The 21,603-nt window shown below is 40.4% G+C and overlaps 1 protein-coding gene across 3 annotated transcripts in view; it reads right to left on the bottom strand.

Moving 5' to 3' along the window:
• Positions 1–21,603, bottom strand: part of plxnb2a.1 (plexin b2a, tandem duplicate 1) — a 238,452-nt gene that overhangs the window by 21,080 nt on the left and 195,769 nt on the right. For all 3 annotated transcript variants that reach the window (XM_085769977.1, XM_085769978.1, XM_085769979.1), the window contains 9 exons: positions 16,713–16,861; positions 15,486–15,621; positions 10,609–10,745; positions 9,484–9,666; positions 6,852–6,963; positions 2,914–3,123; positions 2,733–2,816; positions 1,162–1,257; positions 127–263 (listed from right to left, as the gene is read on the bottom strand). In XM_085769977.1, the coding sequence (XP_085626103.1) occupies positions 127–263; positions 1,162–1,257; positions 2,733–2,816; positions 2,914–3,123; positions 6,852–6,963; positions 9,484–9,666; positions 10,609–10,745; positions 15,486–15,621; positions 16,713–16,861 (1,244 nt within the window). The remainder of the gene's footprint in view (positions 1–126; positions 264–1,161; positions 1,258–2,732; positions 2,817–2,913; positions 3,124–6,851; positions 6,964–9,483; positions 9,667–10,608; positions 10,746–15,485; positions 15,622–16,712; positions 16,862–21,603) is intronic.

The following is a 21,603-nucleotide window of genomic DNA, read 5'->3' as shown; positions in this document are numbered from 1 at the left end:
GACGACACACACACACACACACATACACATACACATACACACACACACAGGAACATAGTTAAAACACATGAAGCGTCTCAGTGCGTCCCTGTGTTTAGTGACGGCTCAGCGACCCGGCGGTCGGACCTGTAGCAGTAGACGGACACGGCGATGAACAGCAGCATGGGGACGATGACGGCCGGGATGATGATGGCCAGAGGAATGTCGTCCTTCCTGGCGTAGTAGACGGAGCCGACGACCCACTCGCCGTGACCGAACTTCACCTGAACGCACCATGAGAAAAAAAAACACAGGAGTTCACAGTTTGGTTCTGCTTCTTTTCGACAGTTGCACCTTGTTTTGTACCTTTAACCAGTTTGTTTCTATGTTTATTCCTCTCTCACCCCCAGAAGTCTGAGTTAAAGATGTGCAGTCTGTGGCTCTAACTTATGTACTGTATGAAATAATCTCTTACATGCTTAGAAATTAAGACAAATTTATCAAAGAACAACGCAAAAACATGTTGTTTTTGTTCTTAACCACATCCGAAACAGCTCACAGTCACTATTTATCTGTCACTCAGCAGAGAAAACCCTCATGCTTGTGGTTCAATACTGGAAACACTCATCACAAAGACTCTAGTTTTCTCGCTAAGGCACTTCTTAGGAAAATAAATCCTTGGTGTTGTCTGAAAAAGTCAAACAGAGATCTGGTAGCTGATTTTTAAATTATTTTTTTTAAATTTTTTTTATTAATTTTAATTAATTTTCCAGGACATTTGACTTTTTTTCTCATTTTCCATGTGTTTTCCATGACTGGAAAATTAGTGAATTAGTGGGAACCCTGTGTTGTTGTTTTTATCATTTGCTGCTTTATCAATAGTTTATTATTATGTTTTAATGTCAGCGACAGGTGAGAAGTGGTAATGTTGCAGCTTGTTTTTAGCCTTTAGCTTGTTTTAAGCCTGTATTTGTTTACATTTTGGCAACTCTGCGTCATTATAAGTGGCCGAATTCTCTATTAGCACTTCCTGTTTGCAATGCACTCATTGGTGCAGAGGTTTATTTTGAAAGGGAGGACATGGACATCATCATCATCAGGAAGTATTAGGCTACATCACAGTGAATATTTGCTCGCTCTGTCATGTGACATTGTGTTATTTTTGTGTGTGTGTGTGTTTACCACGAGGTCCAGCAGGTCGTTGGCCGTGTCTCTGCGCTGACGTTTGGACCGAGATCTGGGCTGAGACGACGGAGCCTCCAGGATCAGTTTATCATCCTGTAAAAAAAAAAGAGACGACAGAGAGAGAGAAAAAAAGATGAATCACAGAGAAACTGAACCTTAAAACCAGCCGATAGGACTTCCTGTGACTTTGTGATGTCACAACAAAGCAATAAAATGCAGTAAAAGTGTAAAATATGAAGCTGAACAATCTGAGATGAAATAAAAGACTTTTAAATTATAGTTAATATACAAAATAACGACCATTGCAGCTTTAAGCCACATTTTTACAGAGTATTAAACTTTAACTTAAAACCTTCTTCAGGCGGAAAGTGCACTTTGGGGACTATTGTCAGCGGCGGATTAATCCAGATTTGTTGCAGCCCGGTTGTTTGTATGTGATTAAGGGAAGAGAAGCTGAGAGAAGGAGATGGAAAACTACACCGAGATGTTTTTTGGCTCTTAAAGCCACAGATAAATCTTCTTATGGATCAACACTTCAGATAAAAGTGTAAAATATTGGACCTTTAAAAAACTCCATGATGCATCGACTTTAGTTTTTTAATTTAAAATGCGTGTGTGGTGCTGCTTCCTTTCATCTCCACAGTTCAGGTTATTAATCATCTTCACTGTAATTTTTCACCTAAAAAATAAAACCACAGAGAAAAAGCTCAGTCTCAGGTGTTTAACACTTGGAACAAAAAGATCCTTGACTATTGTTTCTACAGTCAGAAACCGCTGCTTTTATTCTGAAAAGGTCTGCAGATTCAGAAGGTTCACCGAAACTATCTGACATTTTCCATGTAATAAACAGTGTTTGTTAATTTTAAAGGGATAGTTCAACATTTTGGAAAATCGGCCCATTGCCATAATCCCTATAGTCATAGCAGTAGGTTCGTTACCTTTAATTGTCAGTGCAAGCTATTTTTAGAACGGCGGAGCAGAGCCGTGAGCTGCTCAGAGCTACGCTACGGAGGCTAATGGGATTTCTTAGTTTCCCTCATCAAACTCATCAAATACACAATCCAACAACTCCACAACGCTCTGGTGGACAAGTTGTGACCTGCACATTCACCACACTATGAGATAATAATGGAACGTAAGAAACAGAGCCGTTTTCGAGGTAAATACAGAGACTTCTTGATGAAAAACTGTCCCTGAAGGCAACGCGCATCAGCGGTTTTGCATGAATTTCCCTCTAAAACAACTCTGTCTGGTAACGTTGTGTTATTATCTCATAGTGTGGTGAATGTGCAGGTCACAACTTGTCCACCAGAGCGTTGTGGAGTTGTTGGATTGTGTATTTGATGAGTTAGATGAGAAATCCCATGAGCCTCCGTAGTGTAGCTCTGAGCAGCTCACGGCTCTGCTCCGCCGTTCTAAAATAAAGGTAGACAATTAAAGGTAACGAACCTACTGCTATGACTATAGGGATTATGGCAATGGGCCAATTTGCCAAAATGTTGAACTATCCCTTTAAAGCAACTTTAAACATCTGAACTTTTCTTTCTGTGTGGTTTTTTTTTTATTACCTGCAGGATGTTTACGTGACATGAGGCGTCACCGACAAACGCCTGAGCCTCTTTGGCCGTCATCGCCTTGGAGAAACCTCGACCCTGAAGAACAACGAGAAAAGAGAGAGAAAGAAAGTGAATGAATGAATGAATAGATTCAGAGATGATGAAGAATGAAGTGGTGTTCGTCGTTCCTCACCGTGACGATGATGATGCTGGTCTCGGTGATGACGTTCTTGGCGAGCTTGTTGAAGCTGGGGTTGGGGTGGTAGTCGAAGTTCTTCAGCTCCTCCATCCCGTTGTCCAGGTAGAGGAACGTCCGGAGCGACTGCGTGTCCAGCGAGGCGTTGACCGCCGGGGAGTCGAACTGCAGGACGGTGTCGTTCTTACTCAGAGTCTCCTGGACAAACTGAGACAGAGACAGAGAGACGAAGACGAAGTCAGTCCAGCCTGTTGCGTCTTCACTTTGTTTATTCAAATGTGAATTAACCAGTAGTTTCTCCTACATACTGGGAAATTCAGATGGTTGCAATCTCAAACCTCACCACTAGAGGCCACTACGTCCTTCACACACACTAATAAACTTCTTACTACTCCTTTAATCTGCCAAATATCGATTATACATCTATATCGATATAATCTATATCTATATCTATAGATCTCATGTTATAAAAATTAATTGTTTTTGTCAATTAAAAGAAAGAAAATGACAATTTTAGTAATTGGGCAACATTTAGGAAAATAAGAAATTCAGAGTAAGGTCATGTTTGTACAAGAATGAAGTTGTAATATTTTAAAAAATTAAAGTGATATTATGATATATGATTATAATTTAACATCTGAAATAACAAATAACTTAATATTATGGTTTTTGGTTTTTAGAAAGATTTGTATTTGGCTTCTCAATACATTCAAAAACAACAAATCCTTAAAACATCAAAAATATATCATAACATTTCTTGTAATATTATGGCTGTTTGTCATAAAATACAACTTTATTCTAATAATATTCTGACTTTTTTTCTTGAAATATCACAATTTTTCTTAAATTATTTTCTTTCTTTCTTTTTTTATACTTGATGTGGCCCAAATACTCCGTCATAGATTAAAGAGAAAAATATATATCAGTCGTCTTATTTTGTGCGACCGACAGTTCAAAAAGGCTTCAGAACCAGAAAAACAACAACTTTCGTTTCATCTTGTGTCGACTCAACTCGACTTCGTTCTTCTGACACGGATGTAAAAGTTTAGTTGACGAAGACGATCTTCACGCCTCTCTGTCGCCCCCCGGTGGCCAAAAACAGAAACGTCACTTCCTGTGTTTTTCTTTTTTTTAAATTATAATTTTCTAAAATAAATAAGTGTTTAGATCTGAAGTGAAGAGATTCAGCATCTTCAGAGCAGGTGGAGCTTTTATTTCACACTTCCTCTCCGCTCTGTCTTCCTGTTTTCAGACGGCGCCGTTTGAAGAAGCGACAATGAAAGTAAACGACTTCCCCTCCTCTCTCCCCCCGTGGTGAATCCTTTCTCCGAGACTCTGTCGCTCAGAAAGGCATCACCCCTCCTCCTCCTCCTCCTCCTCACCCACTCCCTCCCTGTTTCCCTGACAGAGTGGCAGCTGAACACTGATGTGCATCCAGTCAATATCGGGGCTTTTTTATTAAAAATGTGAGCGGTCCTGTCAGAGAGCGAAGCGTCCACCACCTCCGTTATTCTGAGGTTTCATCACTGCAGCTTCGATTCAATCTGAGGACACGAGTCGCTCAGATACAAAACATCTACAAGGAAAACACTGAGTATTTCTTCATTTTAAAAGGTATAGTATGTAGGAATTCCCCCCATCTAGCGGTGCGGTTGCATATCGGAACGTACTATTCTTGATGTTGCATTCACGTGAAATCGGGCGGACGTCAGACAGACATCAATACTTGATTTTTGCTGATAAAAAGCCAAATAAGTTACATACTGGGGCTTTAAAGAACAGAAAAGTGATTTTTTCATAAACTTGAACCCAACTGAGGCTTTAATTGTAACTAGAGAATGCATTTCCTGAAGGAAATACGGGTGAATGCTGGAAGCTGGATGACCTGAATAAATTGTTGAAACAATGCTGCTGAATCAATCTTGAAAAGATGAAACAATATCTGAAGAGTAAAACTAAAACATGTAAGAAAGAGGCTGTATGAAATGGTTGGAAATTACTTGAATTGTTGAAGATTAGTATGAAGAAAAGTCTTAAGTCTACTCAAATATATTTTAGTAATTGTCAGAGAGCGTCCACCACCTCCGTTATTCTGAGGTTTCATCACTGCAGCTTCGATCTGAGGACACGAGTCGCTCCGATACAAAACATCAACAAGGAAAACACTGAATATTTCTTCATTTTAAAGGTATAATATGTAGGAATTCCCCCCATCTAGAGATGCGGTTGCATATCGGAACGTACTATTCTTGATGTTGCATTCACGTGAAATCGGGCAGACATCAGACAGACATCAGAATTTGATTTTTGCTGATAAAAAGCCAAATAAGTTACATACTGGGGCTTTAAAGAACAGAAAAGTGATTTTTTCATAAACTTGAACCCAACTGAGGCTTTAATTGTAACCAGAGAATGCATTTCGTGAATGCTGAAAGCTGGAAGCTGGATGAACTGAATAAATTGTTGAAACAACGTTGAATTAAGTGAAGAAATTGCTGAATCAATCTTGAAAAGATGAAACAATATCAGAAGAGTAAAACTAAAACATGTAAGAGAAGCAGGCTGTATGAAATGGTTGGAAATTACTTGAATTGTTGAAGATTAGTATGAAGAAATTTAAAGTCTGAAGTCTACTCAAATATATTTAAAAAAGACAGCTTGAAAACATTGTTGAACCATTTGAATATGGAAAATAATGAGATAATCTGATTTTCTGAGCGATTTTAACACAGAAACGACTCAACAATTAGAAAACGATGAATGTGTAAAACATTAAACTCATTTTAAGAAACTTTCCTGATACTAAGTTTGATTTTCTTGGATGTTCATCGTGTTTTTTTTTTCATTTCTTTACAATTATCTTCACTGTAACTTAATTAACTTGCTCTGTTTTCTTATGTAAACAACCTCAGTTAAAAGCCTTTACCGTCGTCCTGGTGTTTTTCCAGCACATTAAACACAACAGCTCAAGGAGTTCAAGGAGAAAAAAACCCAGCTTCATATATATAAAAAAAAAAGTGTCAGAGGACAAGACAAAAGAGAGAGAGAGAGAGGAAAGTGTGGAGGAGAGAAAAATAGATTTGTGGGAACGATAAATAAAAAGTGGAGGAAGAGAAGAGGGAAAAACAAAGTTTGTGCAGAGAAGTGAAGCCGAGAAACAAAAGGAAATGAAGCAGCACTTTAAAATAGAGAAGCAGCAAAACTCCATCAATCTGCTGATGCAACACACACACACACACACACACAAAGATCTTTCTTTCTTTCTTTCTTTCTTTCTTTCTTTCTTTCTTTCTTTCTTTCTTTCTTTCTTTCTTTCTTTCTTTCTTTCTTTCTTTCTTTCTTTCTTTCCTTCCTCCATCTTTTCCACCTGTCTTCCTTCTTTCCTTCCTTCCCTCCTTGCTTCTACTTGTCATTATCTACTTTTTCCTTTCTTCCATCTGTTCTATTGTCTTCCCTCTTTTCTTCCATTCTTCCTTCCTTTCCTCCCCCTTCCCTGTTTCCTTACTTCTATTCCTCCTTCCCCTTTCCACCCATTAACCCTTTCTTCTTCCTTCCTATATCTTCCTCTCCTCTTTACTTCCTTCCTTATTGTTTCCTTACTTCTATCCCTCCTTCTATCTTTCCATCTATTCTTTCCTTACCTCCTTCCTTCCCTTTTCGCCCATTATTCTGTCCTTACATCCCTCCTTTCCCCTTCCTTCCTTTCTTCTCTCCTCCTTCCTTCGTTCCTTCCCTACTTGCTGTATATTTTTCAATCTGCTGATGCAACACACACACACACACACACACACACACACACACACACACACACACACACACACACACACACACAAAGACACACACACACACACACACACACACACACACACACACACACACACACACACACACACACACACACACACACACACACACACACACACACACACACACACCTCTTCGGGAGCAGCCGCCTGTGAGAACTCGTCCACAGACGGCAGGACTTTCATCGTGGCTCTTTGGATCAAGTCGAAACCGTTTCCCACCACCACGATCCTCCGGCCGCCGCTATGGAAACACAGTGGAAATCAATTTAAAAGAAACAACGGTTCATTTTCTTTTCTCATTTGAGTCTCTCTTCTTCCTGTTGTTTTTTTCCCGTTACTTAGAAACAGACTGTGATAAATGGATAATCAGCTGATAATCGGATCAATACGGCTCTAATCACATCGCTGCTGCGTTTCATTCCCTCAGAGCTCATGATGAACAAGAGACTCGTATGTTGAGATGTTGAGACTAAATGTCCAAAACCAAGTCTTTTCTCTTGTAAAACATAAAATAAACTGTTTAATTTCCTTCCTCCATCTTTTCCACCTGTCTTCCTTCTTTCCTTCCTTCCCTCCTTGCTTCTCTTTGTCGTTTCCTTCCTTCCTTCCCTTTCCCACCCATTTTTCTTTCCTTACGTCCCTCCTTTCCTCTTCCTTCCTACCTTCCACCCCCTTCACTTCTTTCCTTACTTCTATCTTTCTCCATCTTTGTCATTTCCTACTTCCTTCCTTCCTTCTTAACCTTCTTCCTTCCCTGTCTCCTTCTTTCCTTTCATCCATCTGTCCTACCTGTCCTCTTTTCTTCCATTCTTCCTTCCTACTTCTATCCCTCCTTCCGTCCTTCCCTTTTCCACCCATTTTTCTTTCCTTATGTCCCTCCTTTCTTTTTCCTTCCTCCCCTCTTTACTTCCTTCCTTGTTTCCTTACTTCTATCCCTCCTTCCATCGTTACATCTATTCTTTCCTTAGCTCCTTCCTCCCTCCCTTTTCACCCATTATTCTTTCTTTCTTTCCTCCATCTTTTCCACCTGTCTTCCTTCTTTCCTTCCTTCCCTCCTTGCTTCTCTTTGTCATTTCCTACTTCCTTCCTTCCTTCCTTCCTTCTTAACCTTCTTCCTTCCATGTCTCCTTCTTTTCTTTCTTTCATCTGTCCTACCTGTCTTCCCTCTTTTCTTCCATTCTTCCTTCCTTTCCTCCCCCTTCCCTGTTTCCTTCCCTTTTCCACCCATTTTTCTTTCCTTACGTCCTTCCTTTCCTCTTCCTTCCTCCTGTCTTATGTAACTTCATTCCTTGTTTCCTTACTTCTATCCCTCCTTCCATCTTTCCATCTATTCTTCTTTCCTTTCTTTCCTTACATCCCTCTTTTCTCTTGTAAAACATAAAATAAACAGTTTAATTGATTATTTCTGATCTGTTTCAGAACATAAAATCTTTGTTTTCTACCGTAAAATGAGAAAAAAAAACAAAAAAACTCCAGCTGCAGTGAGTCATTCTGCCTGTAGGGGGCAGTAAAGAGTCAAAGACAACCTTATATGTAATTTATAAAGTCACTTTAAACTCTAATAAAGAATTTCTAACAAAACAAAGTGTGTGCAAAACATACAGATATAAGTCCAGTGTGTTTTATAGTGCACAATAATAAATAATAAAACACACATATAAAATATTACACCTGAGTAAACAGCAGTGGAACTCATGACATTTATATTTTTCAGATTTAGATTCAGATTTTATTTATCATCCCGAGAGGGAGACTTGATAAAAGAAACAATAAAACACCAAACGCAATAAAAACATCAGGCACTAAAAACTCAGAATAAAATAAATGTCACTTCACTGGAAAAGGTTTTTATTTTTTATTTTTTATTTTTCTACAGGAGAAAAAACTAAACTGGTTTCCCTCCTCTGAGTTTTTCTGCTGGACCAACTGAGCTCGAGTTCTCAGGAACAGGCTCAATCTGGATCTGGATCTAAACTAGACTAGACTAGACTAGACTAGACTGGACTGAATCTGGGTCTGGATCTAGACTGTACTGGACTAGTCTGGACTGGATGTGAATATGTATTCTGGACTGGACTGGACTGGACTAAATCTGGACCTGGACTGTACTGGACTATTCTGGACTGGACTGGATCTGAATATGGATCTTGACTGGACTAGTTTGGACTGGATGTGAATGTGAATATGGATTTGGACTGGACTGGAGTGGACTGGACTGGACCTGAATCTGAATCTGGATCTGGACTGGAGTATCCCAGACTGGACTTGACTGTATTTGGACCTGGACTAGATTGGACTGGACCGGATCTGAATCTGTATATGGATCTGGACTAGACTAGCCCGGACTGGACTGGACTGTATTTGGATCTGGACCGGACTTGACTGGACTAGTTTGGACTAGTTTGGACTAGATCTGGATCTGGATCTGGACTGAGACTGGACTGGACTGGACTAGTTTGGACTGGACTGGATCTGAATATGAACCGGACTTTATCTAAACCGGAACGGACAAGACTGGACTTGATCTGAGTCTGGATCGATCTGAGTATGGATCTGGACTGAGACTGGACTGGACTAGTTTGGACTAGACTTGACTGGACCGGATCTGAATCTGTATATGGATCTGGATCTGGACTAGACTAGCCCGGACTGCACTGGACTGTATTTGGATCTGGACCGGATTGAACTAGACTGGACTGGACTGGACCGGACTATCTCTAAACCGGACCGGACTGGTCTGGTCTGGTGTGAGCTGACTCACCACATGAAGCTGGTCTTGGGGTAGTAGTCTGAGATCTTGGGGTTCTCTGAGTACTGGAACGCGGCCGCCACGTCCTTGGTGGTGTTCTTGCCGTAGCGGACCGTCAGGGTCAGCGGGTCCGACGGGACCTTCTGGCCCCGGTACCGGCCGGTCTTACAGGTGATCTGAGCCCCGAACGCCAGGCTGAGGAGGAGGAGGAGGAGGAGGAGGAAGGTTAGTGTCTCTGGAGAGAGGTGAAAGGTTTAAAGGGATACGCCAACATTTTTTTTTTTTTACGTGTCTTGCCTCACTCCCGAGTCCATGACCAGCAGATAGACACCATCCTTTCGACTGTGCGTGCAGTAACAAGGGAGATAGAGCCGTATCGCCTGTAATTAGCTTAGCTCAAACACTGGAAGTGTATAGGTAGTGTTAGCCTGCCTCCACCTAAAGTCATCAGAGAAACTCTTCAGCAACTCTAAACGGAAACCGGCGGACCGATCTTCGTCTCAGAGCTGACAAAACTCTCCGGTAAGGCATCTTGAGCCGCCAAATGCCGGTAACGGGACGAGATCGGTCAAAACGGAGGGTTCAAGCAAAGACGGTTTATTTTGGTTCAAGCCAGCTACATTGAGGGTTGGTTAGCTTTCTATTTCAAAGTAAAAGCACAAATTCTATTGTCATGGTTTTCTGTACGTAAAGGGCAACGGGTGTTTTATTTTGTGAAAGTAACCGGAAGTGCGTTGGTCACAACGGCTAGCTTGAGTAGCGCCGAATTCGTCCAAACAAAACTGTAAACAGCTGGTATTTAGACAAATTAACGACACACTGCTGATCTAAACGGCTACTTTCTCGCCTACAATGTTTGAAATGTCGATAAAGTGATATATTTACAGAGTTTAGAGCTAAAATGAATTGATTTCGGCTCGGGTAGGAGGCAGGCTAACACTACCTATACACTTCCAGCGTTTGAGCTAAGCTAATTACGGGTGATATGGCTCTATCTCCCTTGTTACTGCACGCACAGTCGAAAGGATGGTGTCTATCTGCTGGTCGTGGACTCGGGAGTGAGGCAAGACACGAAAAAAAAACAAATGTCAGCGTATCCCTTTAAAACACCGTGATTGGCTGCAGCTTCTTACTTACACTTCACAGGGAACTCCGCCCACGGTGACGGCGACATCATCTTTCGTCGCCGTGTCGAGGTCTTGTCCTCTGATGGTGATGACGGTTCCTCCGGCGGCCGGACCCTTGACCGGGTGGACCGAGTCCGGTTTGGGATCCTGGACAGACGGAGGGGGTGAGGGGGAGAAAAGACACAACAGGTCAACAAATCATCTGTTACTGTGACAACAGAGCTTCCTCTCCTCTGATTGGCTGAACCTGACTAGAGCTGTTATGTGGACAGAGGAAGCAAAAGGGATGGATTTTCAAAATAAAACACAGCAGGTGTGTGGATGTAGCCAGAGAGATGTGTTTTTGCTCGGTGACCTGTTCTTTTCTTTCTTTCTTTCTTTCTTTCTTTCTTTCTTTCTTTCTTTCTTTCTTTCTTTCCTCCATCTTTTCCACCTGTCTTCCTTCTTTCCTTCTGTCCCTCCTTGCTTCTCTTTGTCATTTCCTACTTCCTTCCTTCCTTCCTGCTTAATCTTCTTCCTTCCCCGTCTCCTTCTTTCCTTTCTTCCATCTGTCCTACCTGTCTTCCCTCTTTTCTTCCATTCTTCCTTCCTTTCCTTTCTTCCTTGTTTCCTTACTTCTATCCCTTCTTCCTTCCTTCCTTCCCTTTTCCACCCATTTTTCTTTCCTTACGACCCTCCTTTCCTCTTCCTTCCTATCTTCCTCCCCTCTTTACTTCCTTCCTTGTTTCCTTACTTCTATCCCTCCTTCCATCTTTACATCTATTCTTTCCTTACCTCCTTCCTCCCTCCCTTCCTTCCCTTTTCACCCATTATTCTGTTCTTACATCCCTCCTTTCCCCTTCCTTCCTTCTTCCCGTCTTAACTTCCTCCCTTGTTTCCGTACTTCTATCCTTCCATCTATTCTTCTTTCCTTTCCTCCCTCCTCCTTCCATCATTCCTTCCCTCCTCAGTGTACAGGATGGAGGGAATTGGTCCATACAGTCTCATCACTCAATACTGATGTGGATCAGTATTGAGTATTACAAACCACAAATATAAACGTATTTATTAGGTAGGCTACACTTGTCCAACTGCTCGTAAATGCAAATATCTAACCGACCAATCAGATTGCAGCATTTCAGGCTGGGCACAGCATTAACTAGAAGCAACACGATAAAGGGTTAAGCGCATTAAAGCAGCTCTGAAGGCAAAATGTCGTCAACAAACGTGTCTGTCAGCGTGTCTGGACTTTTAATTACAGCGGCTAATTAGTGTTTATTCTGTCCATTACACATCACTGTGATGTTGCTCTTGAGACGTTGGCAGGAAAATAATCACATTTCAACGACAAAAAAAAAAACTAAAACTAAAACTAAAAAAAGATCAGTCGACCCGACACAAAAACACAAACAAAGAGAAAATTTCAATGAGAAACATTAAACATTAAACTTTAAAAAGCTGCCGTCCTGCAGGTACAAACACTTTGATCACATCAAAAACTCTGAAATATGTAAATATAAATATATATATTTTAATTTCTGAAGCCGGAGAGGAAGTGTGTGTGTGTCACCGTAGAGTTTCATCAAGTCGTGTGTTTGAGGGGAAATATTGATAAAGGGACACGACGGCAGCTGCTGAAACACGCCAGCTGGTCGCGGCTTCCTGTTTGTACCAGAAGTTTTTTTTTTTTTGTTTTTTGGGGGGGTGAGAGGGGGTTTGTGCAGCGCTGACAGCACAACAAACAAAACAAGAGGGGATATTAATTCTCAGCTTCACCGAGGGATAGAGCAGCTTCCAAATTTAAGAAGTCAATCTGTCTCCAGAATTAAGACGCAGCGGCGGAGCGCGGTCGGCGAGGGAACCGCTTCGTGTGCAGGAGAGAAAAAAAACAAATGAATATAAATAAAGAAAAAGGTGTAAATATGAAGCAGAACAATGTTTTTCTAAATCAGGAGTTACCCCAGTGTGTGTGTGTGTGTGTGTGTGTGTGTGTGTGCAGCTGCCGAGCCGAGACGAGACGTAGCGGCGCAGCAGCATTTGGTTTGTTGGCGTTTCAGATTTGTTCTCGCTGTTCTGGCAGACAGAGCCACAAACACAAGAATAAATATCCCCGAAGAGAAACAAACTCATAACAAACTCCACCCGGCTGGAAGTTACAGGCAAACAAAACCAGCGCTGCAGGAAAAAAGAAAAGAAACACTGACAGAAATATATTAAATATACTGTATATATATAAAATGTCTGTGAGACATGAAGTCAGACCTGAGGATGGATATAAGATCGATCAATCGATTAAAATCAATAATGAAAGATGGAGATGAACGATGCTGAAACTATTCTGTTTTAGCTTGTTACACTCGTTTACTACAATGATGAAAGGATGAATGGAAGGATGGAAGGAGGGATGAAAGCATGGTGGCTGGAAGGATGGAAGAAGGGATGGATGGACAGATGATTAATGGACGGAAAGATTGACTGGATGAACCAATGGATGGGTAGATGATGGAAAGAAGGATACAGGGACGGATAGATGGATGGAGGAATGGATGGATGCAAGGATGAATGGGAGGAAGAAGGGAAGAAATGAAGGAGGATGGATGCAAAAATTGACGCAAGGATGGATGGATGGATAGATGATAATGGATGGAGAAAAGAATACAGGGATGGATGGATGGATTCAAAGATGGATGGAAAGAAGGAAGGAAGGAAGAAGGGAAGAAATGAAGGAGGATGGATGCAAGAATTGATGCAAGGATGAATGGATGGATAGATGATGAAAAGAATGCAGGGATGGATGGATGGATGGATGGATGGATGGATGGAAGGATGGATGGAAGGATGGATGGAAGGATAAATGGAAGGAACGATGGATGGAAGGAAGGAAGCAGTGAATGGATGGATCATGCAACAGTTGATGAAATGACAATTGGATGAATGATTCAAGGATTGATGGAAGGAGAGATGGATGGATGAACAAACACATGATGGATGGATGGATGGATGAATGGAAGGAAGAAGGGAAGACATGAAGGAGGATGAATGCAAGAATTGATGCAAGTATGGATGGTTGGATGGATGGATGGATGGATTCAAAGATGGATGGAAGGATGAATGGAAGGAATGATGGATTGATGGAAAGAGAGATGGATGGATGAACAAACACATGATGGATGGATGGATCCAAAGACAGATGCAAGGATGAATCAAAGGATGGATGGATGGATGGATGGATGCAACTTCTGATTAAATGACAGTTGGATTGCTGGACTCAAGGACTGGTGGATGGAGGGATGATAGAAGGAGAGATGGATAGATGATAGGATGAGTGGGAGTCCTGGACTTCCTTTAAAATCTTCGACAAATCGTCTTTTTGTCTCTCGATCCTGAAACAAACTCAAAGTTCAACTCATGTCGTTTTTTTTTTGTTTTTTTTTACAGATCAGTCGTTCTTCTCTCGTTCTTCTCGTCGCTCTAATTAAACTTCTTGTCGACTCAATAAAAAACAAAACGAGAAAAATACTGTGTGAAGCGAGAAACTATAAGGTGAAACATGAAAACCTGTTGATCCGACTTCGACTGGTGGAAACGTGGGAAGAGAAGCTGCAGAGTTCAGAGCAGCTGTGGATTCATACGTGAAGGATATTTATACAGAGACAGAGAGAGAGAAAGAGAGAAAAGAGAGAGAGATGCAGCTCTTTCACTTTGCTCTAAAGCTTTTAATGTCTGTGGGATTTGATGTCGTGGTTTGAAGCCGCCGTGTCTCACACTGTCTCTGTTTCCTTTGATGAGTTGTGTACTCAGCAGCGTCTGCAGGTCGCAGCTTCCTGCAGCTCAACACAAACTAAATCAAGAGACAAAACCACTGATATTTCTGATGAAAGAGCAGCAGGGACGGAGCCAGAGAGAGAGAGAGAAAGAAAGGGGGAGAGGGAGAGAGAGACGAGCACATCTGGACACATCTGTGTTCGGTAAAATAAAAAGCTCTGAGACTAAAACCTGTGAAGAACAACTAAGAGTTCAAACGACCGTTAACGTCAACATGTAACCTGCTACATGCAAACAGATCACTGCTGCTTAGTGCTGCAAAAACATTAGACAGTATATTAGGGCCAATGTAGGTTTAAATAAAAAAAGGGAGGGAAAACTCACTTTGCATTTTTGCATCATAGCAAATTTACAAGAAAAAAATTGGAAATACTGCAAATATTATGAGTCAGAAATTTGTGAGAAACAAACTTCCAAATTTATGTAAAAAAAAACAGAAGCGCAAATTTCCGGGAAGAAAAAAAAAAAAAGAAAAAGGTAATTTCTGTCAAAAAAAATCTACAAATTTCAAAAAGAAAAAACAAACATATACAAATTTCGGGAAAAAACATGAACATTTCCAGGATTTTTTTTTTTTTGCAAATTTCCAAGAATTTTTTTTTGCAAATGTAGCCTATGACAATAAAAAAATGCAAATTTACATGAAAACAAAAAAAATTCGAGAAAAAAAAGCATATATATTTTTTCAGTTTTAAAATTTGCAAGAAAAAAAACCCAAATTAAAAAAAAAAAAATTACGAGAAAAAACTTTTGAGAAAAAAAAAGGGATATTCTCTGACACAATAATGTGACATTTTTCGCACAAAAAAACGAAAAAAAAAAAAAAAAATCAAATTACGAGAAAAAACTTTTGAGAAAAAAAGGGATAATCTCTGACACAATAAAACCAAGAAATTCGGTTTAGGTTGAACTGTTTCTGAACGTATCTCTGTATCGGTATCAGGTCGTCATGGTGGCGGAAACTGGATGAGTCGAGTCACTGCTGTCTTGTGAATGAGAGTCACATGACCGGAGCGTAAACCAATCAGAGAAGGGGACACGTCAACACCGATGTCTCTGTCTGGGTGTAGAAACCAAACGTACCCTGTAGGTGAAGAGGACCTGCGATGTCCCGCTCCTCCCTCCCTCCACCTCGATCTGCACCGCTCCGCTGTTGGTCGGCTCAACCGGGAGGTCGAACGGAGGAACTCGTCTCGCCGGGCCGATCTCACACACCACACTGTGGGACAATCAATCAATCAATCATTAAATCATTAAATCAATCATTCACATTGATTAACCTGATGATACTTGGTCTATTGACTGGTGTTTTCTGGAGCTTTCGACCACCTCGGAGAGATTTTCTTCACCTCTGAGACTCAAACTGTCCTTGGAAGAAAGTTTCTTCTGAGTTTCTGAGTTTCTCTTCCATAAACTAGAACTCACCACATAAAACTTCAGAGCAGATAAAGGAAAAACAGCTCCAGATAAAAACCTGGAGCGAGCGCCGGTAAGAAAAACACCGTCAATCACTGCACTATGAGGCGTTTGAGGTCAAAGGTTCATGTAGGAGAAGACATATTCCAACACTTCATATGTAAATCTGCAGCTTTCACCTTCAGGATTTCTGCACTTATAAGTGATAGTTCAACATATTGGCAAATTGGCCCATTACCATAACCCCTATAGTCATAGCAGTAGGTTCGTTACCTTTAATTGTCGGTGCAAGCTATTTTTAGAACGGCGGAGCAGAGTCGTGAGCTGCTCAGAGCTACGCTACGGAGGCTCATGGGATTTCTTGGTTTCCCTCATCAAACTCATCAAATACACAATCCAACAACTCCAAAACGCTCTGGTGGACAAGTTGTGACCTGCACATTCACCACACTATGAGATAATAACAGAACGTTACCAGACAGAGTTGTTTTAGAGGGAAATTCATGCAAAACCGCTGATTGCGTTCCTGTCGGGGGCAGTTTTTCATCAAGCACTCTCTGATTTCCCTCTAAAACAACTCTGTCTGGTAACATTCTGTTATTATCTCATAGCGTGGTGAATGTGCAGGTCACAACTTGTCCACCAGAGCGTTGTGGAGTTGTTGGATTGTGTATTTGATGAGTTTGATGAGGGAAACCAAGAAATCCCATTAGCTCTGCTCTGCTCCGCCGTTCTAAAAGTAGCTTGCCCCGACAATTAAAGGTACCCAACTGCTAAAACTATAGGGATTATGACAGTTTGCCAAAATGTTGAACTATCCCTTTAACGGCTGCAGCCAGACAGCCCTGTGTGTACTGAGCTGCACCTGAACGCACCGTGCTTGACGTTATTTACCTGGTGGAGACGGAGTATCTGTCCTGCTGGTGGACACAGTCGACTCCGGCCACCGTGATCTGCTTGATGTCCTCCCTCTTGATCCCCATGTTGGAGCCTTTGATCGTCACGGAGATCCGGCCGTTCAGCGGCCCGAAGCGAGGGATGATCTGCAGGGGGACGGAGGGAGAGAGAGAGAGAGGGAGGGAGGGAGAGACAATATTAAAGGAAATATTTACAAAGAGAGATGATTAAAACAAAAGAGAGAGCGAGAGATAAACCTCCAAAACTGTTATGTGATGTTTTTTTATTGTTAACGTTTGTGTTTCTGACTCTTAAGTTGTTTATTTTAGGTTTCTGCTCTTTTTATTCTTTTTTTTTTATTTTTAGGAAAAACAAACAGAAAATCATGAAATTATTAATTCATGAATAATCACCAACAGTGTCCAACAGTTTCCTAAAAATAAATTGTTTTCTTCATAAATCTTATTTTCGCTCTTAGGTTCGTTAATACATCCAACTATCTATCTATCTATCTATCTATCTATCTATCTATCTATCTATCTATCTATCTATCTATCTATCTATCTATCTATCTATCTATCTATCTATCTATCTATCTATCTATCTATCAATCAATCTACTGTATCTATCTATGTATCTATCTATCTATCTATCTATCTATCTATCTATCTATCTATCTATCTATCTATCTATCTATCTATCTATCTATCTATCAATCTACTGTATCTATCTATCTACTGTATCTATCTATGTATCTATCTATCTACTGTATCTATCTATGTATCTATGTATCTATGTATGTATGTATGTATGTATGTATGTATGTATGTATGTATGTATCTATCTATCTATCTATCTATCTATCTATCTATCTATCTATCTATCTATCTATCTATCTATCTATCTATCTATCTATCTATCTATCCATCTATCTAACATCTCTTCTGTCAGACCTGTCAACATCTGTCCCCTAGATCAGGTGATCAATATTCCATTGAATTCACATTTAACGCTGTGTTTCACATGTTTTCCTGTGATTTTACATTTAACAAACTCCAGGATATATTCTTATCCTTATTCTACTTTATCCCCCCCCCCCCCCACACACACACACACCCACACCCACACACCCACTGTGAAGTCTGACACATTTTCTATCTAGTTAATAATTCAGTTCCTGTAAGTCTTACTTATAATTAATAGATACGGATGCTTGTTTATGATCTATTTTTCACACTGTGTAGTTAACAAGTGTAACAGCTAAAACTTTTTCCCATTTCCTTTATAATAGGCTCCAAATTTGCAGCTAAATATCCGATTTGTTTTTTTTTATTGTTTTTTTTTTAGAGAAATTATGAGAAAACATTTCCAGGAATTTAAGCTGCAAGAAATCGAACCTGTAAGATAAAATGCTTTTCAATCTAATCAGATCTGCATTGTCTGAGTGAACTAAACTTATCCAAGTTGCAAGAGTAACGTGTGTGTTTCTTTATTTATTTTTTCCCCCTCGCTCTGCGTCCTGTGAGATCGGAATAACAATATTCATTAAAAACATCCTGTGGAGACAAATGATGTACAAGCGAGTACATACAGTGTGTTGCTGCCTGAGAGAGAGAAAGAGAGAAAGAAAGAGAGGGGCTGCGCTTATCTGCCACAGTTTGGGCCCAATTTAGCTCCGGTCTGATGTGGCCACATGAGAAGTGAAAGTAATTTCAGTTGTTCCATCTATTTAATGTTTCTTTTTTCCCCCTCGCGAGTTAAAAGCCCTACACACAACAAGCTCAAATGTTGATGAGCAACAACTAACAACTCTTGACCTAATCAGCCGCCAAACCCAAAGGAAATCGAGACGCGGGGCCTCAGAAACAAATGACTGATGTTGCAGAGAAAATAGGAAACATATTGAAGTCGTGCAGCGGGATGGGAACGAACGGTGAATACGATATGAGCGAGTGGGAAGAAAAATACGGGTCGGGACGAAGACGGGGGGAGAGGATTGACTGAGAAATTGTCTTGTTTGTGTTGAGAGGCTGTATGGATTTCTATAAAAGGCAGGATTTTAATCTAAAAGACGAAGATGAAGCTTTAAAAAAGAAAAATGAACGGGGGAAAAGTTAGAGGAGGGGAGTCAGTCGATCTCACAGGAGAAATCTAATGGAGCCGAATTCACAATTATCCAAACAGATGGAGGAGCTTCCATTTATCCTTTATTCATCCCCGATGTCACATCAACACACACCAATGTCAAACCGGGGAACAGTTTCATCGAGCTGCTGCTGCCGGTGGTGATGGTGGTGGAAGAAGATGACGAGTGCACGCTCCTTTTTTTTTTAGAGTTTATGTGCATGTTTCTCTGGACGATTCATCCTCTGGAGATCATGAACATCCATCCACAGTGGATTTAATCTTAATCACAGAAGGACAGTAGAGTTTATCTCTGCTGTAAAACTTAGTGTTGTGTTGTTAAATTTGTGGTGCATTAATTAAAAGCTTTGAGCTGATGACAGATAACGTTATGGATTATCCTCTGGGGAACAAGAACAGAAAATAAGTTTTTTTTAAGGCACACTCTGACCAGGTGTTTCAAACAACGTCTAATGAAAGTTGAAGTTTTTATGGTAAAATCAGGGTGAATGCACGACAGTTCATCTTCTGGAGATCATGAATATCGACAGTAGATTTGATATTAATCACAGCAGTATAGTAGAGTTCATCTCTGTTGTTGTAAAACTTAGTGTTGTTTAAGTGAAATAAAAAGCTCCTGAGCCAATATAAAAAATATTAAGGGTCATTCTTCTGAGGACCAGGAGCATCCAGAGGAAGTTTTAAGGCGCTCTGACCAAAAATCTAGGTCCACAACAGTTCATCCTCTGGAGATGAAGAATATCCACAGCGGATTTATCCTAAATCACAGCAGGAGTTTATCCTTGTTGTACATCTAAGTTTTAAGTTGTAAAGCGGTGAAACACGAGCAAAGACAAACAATGTGGATCATCCTCTGAGGACCAAGAACATCCAGAAGAAGTTTTAAGGCACTCTGACCAAGGGTTTCAAGTATCTAATATCTCTCTAATAGCTACGTTCAACATTTGCAGCCATTTAATTAGATGTTTATCAAGACCTTAACCTTTCACGTGAAGAGAAAAATGTTAAAAACCTCAACCTGAGGATGACAAATTAACATGATTCATCATCTGGGAACAAAGAATATTGACAGCTAATCTGACGTATCTCAGTAACGTCTGAGACTGTGGTCCAAATAAAAAGATTTATCCCTAATAGTAAAATAATTTATTACAGTAGATCCTCTGAGGATAATGAATGTCTAGTGCAAGTTTTTTTCACGGATCACCATGTTAAGTTGAGTTTCCAAGATAACTCTGTGTAAGAGGAGGTCACAGTTCATCCTGCTGGGATCATGAATGACGTTTCATGTCAATCAAATCAATAAGTAGCAAATTAATATGTAAATCAAAGCTGTAAATGTTTTAATGGGGTAAATTCTGAGTGGATGCTGAAGCTTAGAGAACATTAAGTAGATTTTCTTTGTCCTCAGAGGAATAACAACTGCAAAATTTAATGAAAATGTCACCAGAGTTTTGTTGAAATGACTTTTCCAAAATGTTTTTTAGGTCAGGAAAACAGGAAAAACTAACTAAACTAACTAACTAACATCCCACAGTAGGTTACTGTAGGGCTGCAGGTTCCTGTCTGATCCGCTCACTGATGCATTTAAAACCCGCTCCCGTCCGTCCGACCGTCGGCGGTCGTCCGTGTGATTTCTTCCCTGTGACTGTGACACATTGCAGCAGGTTGCCGTCAGCGCACTGACAAGTTTCTCCTCAGTAATTCCTTTGAAACTGGCAGATTGTGTTTTTTTTTTCTTTTCTTTTCTTCCCCACCACCACAGAGGAAGATAAATTTCAGACGAGCCGTTGTGATTCATGTCAAAAGGTTGTCTGGTCTCACGTAACACCGCGAAAGGGAAAACGCAACTCAATGCCCGAGAGATTTAAACGTTTAAACGTTTAAAGGTCACGCCATCACATTATCTCTCTACTGCACACAAATAATACAGAATGAGCACATTGTATTGCTGGTGTAATAAAAGTAATAATAATAATATATTGTACACATGTAGCCAGACTGTGGTTAGACTTTCAAAAGTGGCTAAGACCCAAAATGAGTCATTTTGAGTTTACACCACTAAATATTTTGTTGGGAGTACTGGATGCAAAATGCCCACAGACTGTAAACATGATCATTATTTTGGGAAAAATATTTATATTTAAGATTTAAGAGAAGATTTTTGAACTTTTTATTTTAGAGATACATTGCGTCGCCAATTTCTTTTGGAAAAAATTATCGCACCAAATCAAGATAAGGTGGAAATGCATAACAAAAAATGGGAAAAACTTACATTTGAGTAAATGTATATGAATTAGTTACTAAAATAATTGAATTCCCTTTTCGTTGTAGTTGTTTTGTTTTTGCTTTACTTTTCTGTCCTGTTTTGGTCCTGTTTTATTTTGTTGTCAGGTTTGTTCTGTCCTTTGTTTTCTGTTTGTGGGTTAGGGTTATACATTGTGTATGCTATTGCCTGTTTCCATTAAAGCAACACTATGTAGGATTTGTGGCACTCGTTCTCTGGTTGAGAAGAGCAACTGTCTGTCTGTCTTTGCCAGAGAACCACAGAGCCTACGTGAATTTGTTGCCGGTACCGATGCTGGTGCCGTCGCCACTGTCATTACCGGTACTGGTGCGGAGCTACGGTGTCCCAGGACCATGATGTTCCTACCCGCACAGTAAAGTTACATAGTGCAGTTTCAGCCACTGTGATCCTGCCCAGCCTGCAGCGGCAGCACCAATCATCCTATTAACCATTTTT

The sequence above is a fragment of the Trachurus japonicus genome, chromosome 23, assembly GCF_045865225.1.
Source record: "Trachurus japonicus isolate A0001 chromosome 23, Traja_1.0".
Classification (NCBI taxonomy): Eukaryota; Metazoa; Chordata; class Actinopteri; order Carangiformes; family Carangidae; genus Trachurus; species Trachurus japonicus.
Note: the sequence above shows the minus strand (reverse complement) of the source record. Positions and strands in the feature narration are given on the sequence as shown.